Source organism: Peromyscus eremicus, chromosome 16_21, assembly GCF_949786415.1.
Source record: "Peromyscus eremicus chromosome 16_21, PerEre_H2_v1, whole genome shotgun sequence".
NCBI classification, from domain to species: Eukaryota; Metazoa; Chordata; class Mammalia; order Rodentia; family Cricetidae; genus Peromyscus; species Peromyscus eremicus.
Genome location: NC_081432.1, coordinates 35,563,117 through 35,577,111, shown reverse-complemented (window position 1 = coordinate 35,577,111; position 13,995 = coordinate 35,563,117). Strand labels below are relative to the sequence as shown.

Here is a 13,995-nt window from a genome sequence, read left to right as displayed (position 1 = left end):
GAAGAATGTCTGCTTCCTATTCCCACAACCTTATGTTCTGCTGGCCTAACAAGCATTGGCTCCAGAGAGGGGAGAGTGTTTCAACCAGGGGGTACATGAACCATTCCATTGATCTAAAAACTAAGGCAGCCCCTGGTCACTTTGGGTTCCTCAGTCAACAGGCTAAGAAAGGAGTTAAAGTATTAAGAACAGTTGATTCGGACTACCAGGGAGAAACTTACTAACACCCCACAATGAAGCAAAGTAACAGCATGTCTGATATGCAAATCTTTTAGGCTATCTCTTAGTGTTATTATTCCCTGTGATTAGGACCAATGGGAAACTGCAACTCAACCTAGGTAGGATGATTAAAAACTCTAGATCCTTCAGGAATGAAAGTATGTGTCATGCCCCCTATATAAAAAAACAGATTTACTGAGGGTTTTTTTTTTAAGGCAGAATGAGTAGTACATTATCAGTTTTTAGCTTCAGACACATGACCAGTTATAGAAATCAGGACTGTAATTATCACACTTATTTCCTGTATGTTTTTTGGTTGTGGTGGTAGAGGTGGTGGTGGTGGGTACATATATATTAAACAGATCTCTGTTTTTCTTTCCTGACTTATAGTTTTAGCATGTAATACAACATTGAGTTGCTTTCAGAACATAAGTGCCATTATATCTATATTACCAAACTCAAATCATGAGTTATTTTAAAAAGTAAGCATTCTTCAAGGGACTTTGCCATTTTTCTGGAGGAAGAATTAATACATTTTCAGTTGGACATGGGATAGTTATTTCACATCACCTGGACTTATGACCTTGTTACAGTCTTCATTTAAAAATTAGGAAAGACATTAGATGTGACTGTATGTCAAGTTGGTAATCAACTTGGTGACACTTAAACACCCTAGGAAACATACCTCTGGGCATGTCTGTGGTGCTGTTTCCAGAGAAGCTTAACTGACTGGAGAAGACCCATCCTCAAAGTAGGCAGCACCCTCTAAATGGCTCTCCCAGGAAAAAAGTATTGTCTGGCCCCCTGCACTTCTTTCTAAATGTGGGCAGCTACAGCTGCTGCTGCTGTCATAGACTCCAACTTCTTTGGACATTCAATGTAAAATGAATATCAGCAGCCTTTCCAAGAGCCTCCAACACTGGTCTCAGGCTGCTGAGGCATACAGCTTTGTTGACTAGGCAGCTACTGAGTTCTCTGCCCCTGTAGCATGCAGATAACCATTGAAGGAAAATTTAGCCTCTATTTGGTTCTTTTCCTATAGAGAACTCTGTCATTCCCAGCACCATGTAAACCACAGAATAACTGTCTCTAGAATTAGTCCCCTAGTTAACATCTCAGACTCATGTTTCCTGGACACATCTACAAGGTCTCACAGGCTCTTTAAATTCAGAGGCAAAGTTGTCTTTTCCTGAACACTCCTCCTGTCATATGCAATGAGGACCTGGAACCCTGACATTTCCCTAAAGTTCCTCATCATAAAGAACTCATTCCTTCTGTCCCCCTTATCTTTTCTAAAGCCCAATTTATTGCTTCTTCTTCCTGGATAAATCAACAAAAAATACCTTAAACATTTAAAAATTGTAATAGTCTCTACTACCCAAAGGATGAAAATCAAGACTCATCTGTATATTGTACAGGCCTTTTCACATGTTTGGTTTTTCCTTCCTTCACTTCTTCCCCCCCCCCCCCAAGATTGATTTAATTTCCTGTGTCTGAGTGTTTTGCCTGTGTGTGTATGTAGCACACGCATGCCTGCTGCAGGTCAGAAGAGTGTAGGATTGCCTGGGCCACCATATGGGTGCTGGGAACTGAACTGGGTCCTCTGCAAGAGCAGAGTGTGCTTGTAACAGCTGTGTCATTCCTTCAGTCCCTCCGTCATTTCTCTTGTCCTTGAGAACAACAACACTCACCTACTCATAGTTCAAGAAGCTTTTGAACACAAACTATGGTTCTTTACTGTTAGTTCTGCTTTAGAAGCCCTTCCCCTAATTTCATTCGGTGAACCTAATCCTCTCCTTTACTCCCCAAGCCAACCTAAGCCTCTGCTGAACATCAGAGTTACTGATACATAACACAGGCCCCTTGATTTTCAGTCTCCTTGTATTACACATAAATAGTATTTTGCCTCCAGTAAGTGCTCAAGTATTTTTGAATGATTTACCTTGATGCCTGTTCCATCTCAGCAATGATATTCTTCATGCCTGAAATGGTCTTTTCCTTAAAATTAATACAAATATTAAATTAAAATCATTTAAAAATCATTTCTACCAAAGCTGATGAATAAAAAGAAATTGTTCCCCTGTGATTTTCATTTGTTATTAAAAATTTATGCCATATTCTTCACTATACTTTAAAGCCTATAATCAATGTGTACATTTGTGCTGGGTAAAGTTAATATATTCATTAAAGAAAAGGATACTCTTTGGTGTATTGATATGAGATCATGTAACTAATACAGTGTCAAAAGGTTTGTGTAATCATTCAGCTATATAAGACTCCCATAACCATCATAGTTTGGCAATAGAATATTATATACTAAATAGTACTAATTTACTTCCATATTATGGAAGTAAAGTTTCATGTTATGAAACTTGAGAAAATGAATATGTAACTAAATTTATTTCTTTTTTAATTATTTATTTTATTTTTGAGATTATAATATAATACAATATAATTGTGTCATTTTCCCTTCCCTTTTCTCCCTCCAAACTCTCCCATGGCTCTCTTTCAAATTCATGAAGTCCTTTATTTATTGTTACATATATATATATATGTATACACACATATATTACTAAACACATAAATACTAATTGCTAAGTCTGTATAATGGGCTGACATTTGGTATTGGATAACCAATTGGTGTGCTCTTCCTTAGCCTCAATCCTACATATAGAACTGTAGGCAACTAAGTTTATTTCTTAGAAAAAACAACTGAGTATATTATTTGTATTAGCAATATTAACTTTAAACATCTGTCCCAATATATTTCAGAGCTGTTGTGAAAAAATAGAAACAGTGGAACCAGTCACGACTGAAATGGATTTGAATATATTGCTTCCTCAGGCACCCATACATACTTGCACATACTCAAACACAAACACAGACACATACACATAAATAAATATAAAACCTTTAAAATAAAAGCTAAGATAACCAGGAAAAAAATCACCTTGCTCACTCTAATACAGAGTTCTTCAAATGAGCTTATTTCTGTATCTCCATATTAAACTAAGGAATGCCTTGCTTTCTACTTACAGGCATTTGTTAGTTCAGTTCTAAAATGTCACTACAGAGAAAATTATCCTTTTGTTTGTTTGGGGGTTTTTTTTGTTTTTTTTTTTTAAATTTTTGTCTTTTGGGTTTTTTTTTTTTTGTTTTGTTTTTGTTTTTTGTTTTTTTTTGGAGACAGAATCCATGTATCTCTGACTAGCTTGAAACTTGCTATGTAGACCAGGCTGGCCTTAAGCTTACAGAGATCTTCCTGCCTCTACCTCTCTAGGTTTACAGGCATGAGTCACCATGCTCGGCAACCACTTTTAGCCCTCTAATGCTGCCTTACAAACTATTTCCCTTCAGATTATGGATGTTTCAGAAAACCTTAAATGTCGTCATTTTGAAATGGACCTGCATCTTAGTCGTCCTTGTAAAGGAAACATAATGCAGTTCACCAAATAAGAAGTATTTGAAATAGTGTATGTGGCACAAAAAATGAAATTCTGAAGAGGCAAAAAAAATTCTAAATGTTAGTATTTTAAAAGGAAATCATGCTTATTGTTTTGAATTATAAGAATAATCAAAATCTTGACTAAAAATCATAAATTTTTAAAAAGATCCTTTTTCAGCAAACACACACATACATGCACACACACACACACACACACACACACACACACAAACACACACACACACTTTTCTTCCATGACTTCAATTATGCTCAGGAATCCAAATTTAACTTCAATTTTCTCTTCAAACCTAAAATTCCAGAAGCCAATGAATATTACATTTACATGTCCAAAGGATAACTCCAACTCAGCAGGTAAATAATCACCCTTCCTAAGCATGTTCTGTTTTTTCGTGTTTCTTTCTCATGCACAGGAACTACTGATGAGGCTCTCACTTCCTTAACAGACATGTTTCCCTCACAGCACTGCAGCATCTTCAGGCAGGTCTCACTACTTTACTTTTTTTTTTTTTTAAGATTTTATTTATTTATTATGTACACAGTGTTCTGTCTGCATGTATGACTGGAGGCCAGAAGAGGGCACCAGATCTCATTACAGATGGTTGTGAGCCACCATGTGGTTGCTGGGAATTGAACTCAGGACCTCTGGAAGATCAGTCAGTACTCTTAACCTCTGAGCCATCTCACTACTTTACTTTTTACCAGTCTCTGTCCCTAGTCTCAGTTCCTTACAGTCCATCTTTCCTGCAGATTTATAATTGCTAGAATATTCATTCTAAAATGAAGATCCAGTTGTAACCTCTCACTCACATTTTCATAGCGATAACAAGAGTCCACAGTCAATATCACATGTATCTTTGTGACTGGGTATTTCTATACACAGCTATTTGCAACCTAATCTCTGGCCGTAAACTCTCTGGAATGGTCCTGAAATTCTCTCATGAGTCTGTGGACTCTAGTGTCAGTTGCTCTGCCTATTACATTCCCACTGTCCTCTTCCCCTAAGTCTGGCCTATTCATAGTCATTTTTTTAGGAAAACTAGGACATGTCAATCCCTGGAAGGCTTCCTAAATCTTCTTCCTCCCCTGGAAGAACTAACTCCAGGCTGAATCAGCTGTGCTTCTGATATGTCCTTATAGTGCTTACCTGTCCTTTCAGAGGAGGATATTCCTCTATCCCTCTACAACCTCATGCACCCTCAGTTTTTACTATAACACTAGTACATGTCAATAAATATTGGTTGGAAGACTGGATGGACAGATGGATATATTAATCAATTAGTTCCCTTAGAATAGAAAAAACCTTATTCCAATGATACAATTTTGCTTAAAACATTGGTAAAAAACAGACTAGCTTGCCTTCACAATCAGTTTATCTTTAAATCTGTCTTCCTTGTGAAATCTTTTGTTGTTGTTTAACAAGAAAAAATACATGTGTGGCATTATCACCCAGCTTTATGAACAAGAAGCACACAGCCTTTTCCTAAAGTCTGGCAATGGCATAAAAATATGTGCCCCAAAAGATACCTTAAATAAGCTGGGCTTGCTGGTGCACACCTTTAATCCCAGCAGTTAGGAGGCAGAGGCAAACAGGTCTCTAGGAGTGTGAGGCCAGTCAGGTCTACATACTGAGTTTCAGGCCAACCAGGGCTACCCAGTGAGACCTGTCTCAAAAAATGGAAAAAGTGTGTTCCTAGTTTACAACCACAAAGGCAGTTTTAATGGAATGAGCATGACTTTCCAAGGTGATAGACTTAAAATGTTGGAAAGAAAAAAAAATTCTTACTACTATATTTAGTTATTATCAGTAAACCTGAATCACTAATTCATGATAGAAAAATAAGTTTTAAGCATTAGCTAGATTTGCATGCACGCTTCCTAAAACTTGCTTAAGACATTTCAGCATCAGATTTTAAAGTTTTGGTTTTCTAGGAAAATCCTATTATTTTATTCAGAGTCAAGGAACCCACAGTTTAATATTTAAACATTTCATTTAAGCATATCTTGTCTACTAGTTCTCAGAACATACTTTCATTGCCAAACTCTCTCCAAGTGATGCAATATTCTCAGACTTTTTATCCAAACATGCTTGCAGGCATTCCTTTTCTTTAGCCAGATCATTGAGGGTTGCACCAAGAATGCTGATTTCTTCTCGCTGTGCAATACTTTGCCTCGTAAAATTATCTAAATAATCATAAAGGCGTTGTTTTAATCAAGATGAAATCTTTTTTCCAGTTCATCAGATTGAAATATTTTCCAACTAGTTGTCCTATGTTATCCAATCACTTAAGAGTAACATAACCCAAATAAAAAGATTGTTTGTGATTATAAATGATAGTGAACCACAAAGTTCTAAATGCCCATAAATGTAAAAGCACAGTTTGAATTATAGCAAAAGAAAGCTCTATGTCAATATCTAATCAGACTGATCTGTGTGGTAGGGAGCACAGAAAGGGAATGAATGAGGCAGGTGGAATATCAAAACAACCGATGGATTTTCTCCATTAAATTCCTCTCCCATCTAGCCTAGATGACTGTTGAATGTAAAGTTGACAACACATTTTAATAAAATATTCAATTAAATCAGCTTTAGAGTTAATTGTCTCCCAATTTTGATTCTTTTTTATTTTTCTAAAATTCCTAAGTAGGAGAATCATGTATGGTATCCTATTTGTGAGAACTCTGACAAGCCAATGTCAGTATTGAAGGCATGAATAATTTCTTTCGAAGTAGGGTTTTTTGTTTGTTTGGTTGGTTTGTTTTGTTTGTTTGTTTGTTTTTGTTTTTGTTTTTTCTCAGAGCTGAGGACCGAACCCAGGGCCTTGTGCTTGCTGGGCAAGCGCTCTACCACTGAGCTAAATCCCCAACCCCCGAAGCAGGGTTTTTTAAACTGTAGTTTGTCACCCAACTCTGTCTGAACCACCTAGGAAACACCAACTTTTAGGTTTTCCACGGTCCTACTGAATCAAAAATTCTGATAATGGAGACAGCAATTTGTATTTTGACAAGGACACTGTGCCCCACACCCCACAGTGATGAGAACTTTGGTCTAGAGGTAGATGCTTTAGGATCACAGAATTACCTGGCATAAACCTTCAACAAGTCTGGCTCCAATGATCTTTGTTAGCTCCTAGGAGACTATGTCACATGCCAGAGTTTAAGAACTATTCTTCTAGTGCTCTGCAAGGAGAGCTCTGCTAGACCAGACTTCTAGAATAATGCCTACAGAATTAATCCCTGTCAAGAGCCATTCCAGTGCAGCGCTTAAGTGGTGATGCCAGCCTACCACATCATACGGTACTTAACAATGTCATGGTCTTTCTCAGAGGCAGTAATGCCTCTCAGGCAACACACAGGTTTTGGTGTTTTTATATCTGTGTATATTTCCACTGAAAACCAATCAATCCATTATCTAGCTATCATGGTGTTGTCAACATAACAGAATCTAGTACCACTTAGGAGAAGGTTCTCTTGGCATGCCTATATGGGATTATCTTGATTACATTAATTGATGTGAGAGACATTTCTTAATTGGAGGTGGGAACATCCTCCAGGCAGTAGGTCCTAGGCTGTATATAGAAGGTAGAGAAAGAAGCTGAGCACCATGCACGTGTCTGTTGCTTTCTTCTATTGCAGACATAATGTGACTAGTTACTTTAAGCTCCTACAGTCTTGACTTTCCTACCATTAGGATGAACTGTACTTTGAACAGTAAACTGAAATAAATCCTCCCTCCCTTAAGTTTGTTTTGACAGAGTACTTTAGCACAGCAACAAGAAAAGAAAGTACAAATATCTGCTTCTTTAAAATTCTAATAAGTATAGTATTCTGTTTGTTTGGATTTTTTGTTTTGTTCAGTTTGGGGACAGGGTCTCATGATATAGCCCTGACAGACTTGGGACTTGCTATGTAGCCTAGACTGGCTGGAACTCATGATCCTCCTACTTCAACCTCCTAAGCGCTGGGATTTCAGGTATGAATTACCATGCTGGATTCTTGCTATCTTTTAATTGTTTGGGATTACAAGGAAAATCACTTGGATAAAATTTGCTATGTAAGTTGATGTGATCACATCTTCCTCTTCTTAGAAGTACCAGGTAAAATTTTCTTTTGGTTAGGCTTGTAGAAGATGAACTTATTTCTAACATTTGAAATTCCTAGAAAAAATAGCCTTCTCCAGGGAAGAGCACACCAATTGGTTATCCAGTACCAAATGTCTCAAGAGTCTAGCCCAACTCTTTATTTTATAAACTCTCTAGTGTGAGTTTATACTAATGAAAATATTAAAAATAAAACATATATAGGTATATGCATATATAAGTGTATGTATGTACATATGCATAGGCATATGTACTCCCCAGCCCGTCACAAAGGCTCAAATTGGTTTCACTTTCACAATGGCCATTACCACTGGTGGTCATCCCACAGTGCTGGCATCTCCAATACAAGTGGGTCTCCACTGCTTTCCTGGCCTTGCTTCAGGGATTCTGAATCTACCTTTTGGTACAAATGTGATAAATACATACATATAATGTACCTTATACAAAAGTCTCGTGAGACATTTCTGTTCTTTCCCACTTCTACTTGACTTCTCATTCATTCCTAAACTCACTGTCCCTTCCACAAATAATACTTCAAGCTTTTGAGGGTCACTGCCAGTGTGCTACAGTTTACTGATAATTTTTAGCCCCATATTATTTTATTTTCCAATAATATCTGACAAGAGATCATACCCTCTCTTTAAAACACCTTTCTTTCCTGCCTTCCAAATAGATTAACTTCTGGGTTTTCTTCCTACTTCTTTGGTTTCTTCTTACTGTCTTGAATTCTCTTCTCCTTATTCTCTGCACCCCCCGCAGGTGACTTCATGGTTTTAAAATACCATTTATATATAGTATCTTATTATATTACCTTTCATATTTCTCTTTGAATATTTCCTGTCTCAATCAGTAGCAATTTCATCTACCTAGTTACTCATACTAACATTTACTGAACAACGGGGGGGGGGGTATAATTTTTTTACTTTTGAAATTATAATATAATTACATTATCCTCCCTTTTCCTCTCTTCCTCTCAACCCCTCCCATGTAGCCCTTTGCTCTGTTTCAAATTCATAGCTTCTTTTTCTTTAATTGTTGTTACATACATGCATGTGTATAAATATTTAAATACAACCTGCTCAGACCATATAGTGTTGCTTGTATATATGTTTTCGGGGCTGTAGTACTGGATAATCAATTAGTGTGCTCTTCTCTAGAAAAGACTATTTTTCCTGAGAATTACAAATACTAAAAAATTTCCTTATCTTTAGTCTTCCATAATCCTAAAAAAAAAATTTGTCTGTTGCTTCTAAGAAGAATGAGATAGGTTCACATCGACATAAATGGAAGTTTTTTATCAAAGTGAACTTTTTTGTAAACTCAGACACTATTATAGATATAACTAAACATGTGAACATTTTCTACCCAAAGTGGAAATACATACACATTACAATTCCTTTCAATAGCTCTGAGTAAGCTGTCATGTTATATAAATAGTATCGGATTACAAGTAATTATAACAAAGAAAAGGGGGCTGCTGCTTTATCTCTTCACTGACAAATTCAAGTCATAACTAAGTATTTGTGGTTCTAAATCTAAGCTTAAAAATGCTGCAGTCAAATAAAAATGCATTTCCCATTAATCATATTCATAAACTTAAGCTAAGGGCCTCTTCCTAAATTTATGTATATTATAACTAAAGGAAAGAAAAATGTATTTTTCTACCAGACTTAAGAAAAATAAAAGGCATAAACAGAAAAAAACTTACCAATTTTTTCATCCAAGCACATAATTTTCTCCTGAGTAAGCTGTAGCTCATATTTTTTCTTAGCAAGGTGTCGCTGAGTATCAGAAAGATCTTTTTCTGTGTTTTCATATAAAAGTCTGAAAATATTTTAATAATAAAAACTAATTCTGGAATTTTTATGTTTTCCCAACTTTTAGTATATTTAAATCTAAAAGCTTTTAAGGACACTAATGTGTTTTCCCTTTTAATATTGCCATTATTCTAAAACCGCACTGTAGAAAGTTTACAGAACAAGGAGTAAGGCCAGACACACAGACAGCTCAGTTGGGAAAATGCCTACAATGCACACATGAGGACCTGAGTTCAGATCCCCAGTACCCAAATAAAAGGCTGCCCTAGAGGCCTGCGTGTGTTTTTAATCCCAGAACTAGGGCTGGAGAGGGCGGGAAAGGCAGATTCCTGGAGCTCACTGGTCAGACAGCCTACCCAATCAGCGAACCCAAGATTCAGAAAGAGAAAGACTGGATCTCAAAATTGATGGAGAGCAACAGAAGACTCCCAGTGTTGACCTTCACACATATTCATTCATTCATTCATTCATTCATTCATTCTCTCTTCTCTCTCTCTCTCTCACACACTCAGGCTTGTTTTATTTTGCAATGCACATTTTAGAATTATCATGCTTTAAAGTTAAACTGAATCGCATTTTACCAATACTTAATATTTAGTATCTTTAAATCTTATAATGCAGTTCTCTAGATAATGATTTTCTGGCTAAAAAATTATTACATGAGTAATAATCACTTACTTTTAAGCAGATACAATGATTCCTTGTTATTAGACTTTTAAGTTTATTCCAGTTTTCACTTTTACAATTAAATCTCTAGTGAACAGCATTTTCTTCACTCCACAAGCATTTATTGTTTGGTATGTATGAGCACTAGGTGCTGAGAAAGCAATGGTGAATTAAGTTGGCACTGTTTATGCCCTCAAGAAGTTCACAGTCCACAAGTAAGTACACAGACTTCCATTTCTAGAAATACGAAAGTCCTTTCACCAAAATCACACTTAGGCATACTGAACATAATGTGTGAAGTCACTATTTATTTATTTATTTATTTATTTATTTATTTTGTTTTTACAAGACAGGGTTTCTCAGTGTAGTCTGAGCTGTATTAGAACTCACTCTTGTAGACCAGGCTGGCCTCAAACTAAGAGATCCACCTGCTTCTACCTCCCAAATGCTGAGATAAAAGGTGTACACCACTACCACCTGGTAAAGCCACTTTAAATGTAAGACGAAATGTGCAATAATTTGTAAGGAATGTCTCCTAGTATATAATCAAAGCCTTGAGACTTATACTAGTAGTGTTGTGTCTGTCTGTCTCAGTAGCTTAGAAAAGAAAAGGATGCCTCAAGTCTTCATCATGAAGAACAGACTAAAATAGCCCACCTAAGGCCACTGAGCCACTGTTGGAAGGTCAGCCTAGAGAAATTGTCAGTTGTTAAAAGGCTCAGGGAATTCTTCCTTGTGGAATTCTTAGTATTAAAAGAAAATAAAAGTCAAAAGTTGATTCCAGGTTGGACACATAAATGTGTGGTACTGGCAAAACTTTTCTGGAGACAACACTCTCAACCCAGGCAAGAGCTAAATCTCAGAAACAGTCCTTTTGAAAATGATCCCCCATTTCAAATCACAAATATTAAAAGCAATACAAATTTAATAAGAGGTTAAAAGTATAAAAACTAAATGAGATACCCCCAAATTTCCGAGTACAGCACTATTGAACAGAAGCTTTAAAAGATATATTTAAATGCAGACATAAAATAAAATATAAAATCAAAAGAAAAACAACAGCTTTTAAAATATAATCACAAAATTAAATTAATATCATTCAAAAATTTAAAAACAACAAAGCTCAATGTATAAGTTAAGATAAAATTAAAGAGAGAACTAGCAAAATGGAACAAACAGATCAGAGAAAATCACCTTTATCAGGAGCACAGGTAAGGAGGTGGAAACCGAAAGAGGAAATGGCATAAAGATGGAAGTGAGAAGGTCTGTTATTTACCTAATCAAAATCAAAGGGCGAGAATAAAGGCAATACTCGAAGGTATGATGGCTAATCAAAGACAAAATCTTAGACTAAGGGAGCACTAATAGGCATCTATTATGGCAATTGTAAGTGGATAAAAGTTAAAGAACTTCAAAGGATTGAAAGGAGGGACAGGGTAGATGAACTCAAACTAACGAAGGACAATTATTATGAAATCCTACTGCAATGTGAGCTAATTAAGAATAACAACAGGGGCCATAGAGGTAGAGACACTTGTTGCTTTTGCAGAGGACTCAAGTTCTGTTCGCAGAATCCAGAAATGGTTCAAATCCATCCATAATTCCAGTTCCATTAATCTGATGCCCTCTTTTGAGTTCCATGGGAACCAGGCACACATGTGGTACATATGCATACATGCAGACAAAACACTCATAAACATAAAAGAATCTTAATTTTTTAAAAAGAATATCACAACAACAACAAAAAAAAGAAACTTGAACAGAGGTATCCTATATGAACAGACATGTTCCAGAAAACATAGGTTATTAAATGAAAAATCTGTGTTAGGCATGGGATACCCAAAGACACCAGAAACAATACAGGTTATTGCCACCACTTTCAGTTAACCACCATAACTAGGCAGTAAGACTCTACTGTTGAAGACACCAAGTACTTTGCAGGACACAGAGGAATCAACTCATCTCCCTGCTGGTTAACTTTCACAGTGCTGAAAGGTGCTATGCAGGTTTCTGGAGGAGAAATGACATCAATGGTCTTACACAATCCTGCATGCTACAAATGGGACCTACTAGGCAAGATGTACACACTGGCATAATAGTGGCAAGGCTGTTTAGTGGGGTAACCAACTATTGTCTTGATTGGATTTGAGATCTGCTTCACAGAAGCCAATTTCATGTTTGGAACTATAAACATAGTCAAAACTCATGGCTAGGAGAGTATTATGCTCAAGGGAGGAACCTCTTAGTGTTGTCTTTCTAAATGGTCATGTTGTCAAACTTCCTTCTAAATATTTGTTTTTATCCATGGATTTGCACTGTTCTCTGCTGTGGGATGTTCTGTATGGCAAATGTGTTGCTGATTAGTCAATAAATAAATCACTGATTGGCCATTGGCTAGGCAGGAAGTATAGGCGGGACAAGGAGGAGAATAAAGCTGGGAAGTAGAAGGCTGAGTCAGAGAGACACTGCCAGCCGCCATGATGACAAACAGCATGTGAAGATGCCTGGTAAGCCACGAGCCATGTGGCAAGGTATAGATTTATAGAAATGGGTTAATTTAAGATATAAGAACAGTTAGCAAGAAGCCTGGTACGGCCATACAGTTTGTAAGCAATATAAGTCTCTGTGTTTACTTGGTTGGGTCTGAGCGGCTGTGGGACTGGCGAGTGACAGAGATTTGTCCTGACTGTGGGCCAGGCAGGAAAACTCTAGTAACAGTTCTCAACCTTGGGCAGAGAAGCTTCTTACCACAGTAGGTAGTGGTTATGAAAAGACTCAATACCTGTTCAAAGTACTGAAAATAAGTGACTTTGAGTGCTCAGAGAACATCATAAAAGAGAAGGCAAGAATGTATAAGTCAAAGGGTGAAGAGGAGTACTGCAAAATGCTATCCTCAGCATATAAGTGTTGAACACATGAACTCAACAACTAGGGTTACCTGCACAAGACCAAGCTAGTTAAAAATTCCAACATGGGCCGGGCGGTGGTGGCGCACGCCTTTAATCTCAGCACTCGGGAGGCAGAGCCAGGTGGATCTCTGTGAGTTCGAGGCCAGCCTGGGCTACCAAGTGAGTTCCAGGAAAGGTGCAAAGCTACACAGAGAAACCCTGTCTCAAAAAAAACAAAAAAAAACAAAAAAAAAATTCCAACATGGAGGTGGGAGGAACTCCCAAGGCCTTACTCCTAGCCAAAAATCTACTAGCAGATGCTTGCTGCTATGAGAGGGAGAGCCACTCTTTTTCAAAGGGTAGCCATGAGCAGGATGTCCATGCTCTCAGTGGTTAGCCCCATAGCCATGTGCAAATAGACAGCTCTTGGTTTAGTGGATACCTATACCTATACCTATACCTATACCTATACCTATACCTATACCTATACCTATACCTATACCTTTATCTATATTATGTGGAGGACTTGAAACTTAAGGGAGATGTAATAGGGAGGGAACAGAAGAGTTAGCAGAAGGGAGTGGGGATTGGATAAAATTAATATGTATTGTATACATCTATGAAACTTTCAAGTAAAAAAGAATTCACAGGGAGCCAGATTTCTACACTTTATTCAAAGTATTAAATGTAACAAGTAATACCTAGAGAAATCACTGAAAATGATATACAAACAGTAAAAAAAATAGCATACACACACACACCCTAAAATGAAATTTTTAAGATGTCAAGTAACTCATTCAGAAGAAATGAAATCAGAAGAAATAAAAATAAAAATGAGAGAA

The 13,995-nt window shown here is 36.9% G+C and overlaps 1 protein-coding gene across 13 annotated transcripts in view; it reads right to left on the bottom strand.

Annotated features, from left to right (window-relative positions):
* Positions 1-13,995, bottom strand: part of Tsga10 (testis specific 10) — a 100,326-nt gene that overhangs the window by 34,350 nt on the left and 51,981 nt on the right. For all 13 annotated transcript variants that reach the window (XM_059244090.1, XM_059244085.1, XM_059244095.1 and 10 more), the window contains 3 exons: positions 9,491-9,606; positions 5,712-5,866; positions 2,162-2,217 (listed from right to left, as the gene is read on the bottom strand). In XM_059244090.1, coding sequence (XP_059100073.1) covers positions 2,162-2,217; positions 5,712-5,866; positions 9,491-9,606 — 327 coding nt within the window. The remainder of the gene's footprint in view (positions 1-2,161; positions 2,218-5,711; positions 5,867-9,490; positions 9,607-13,995) is intronic.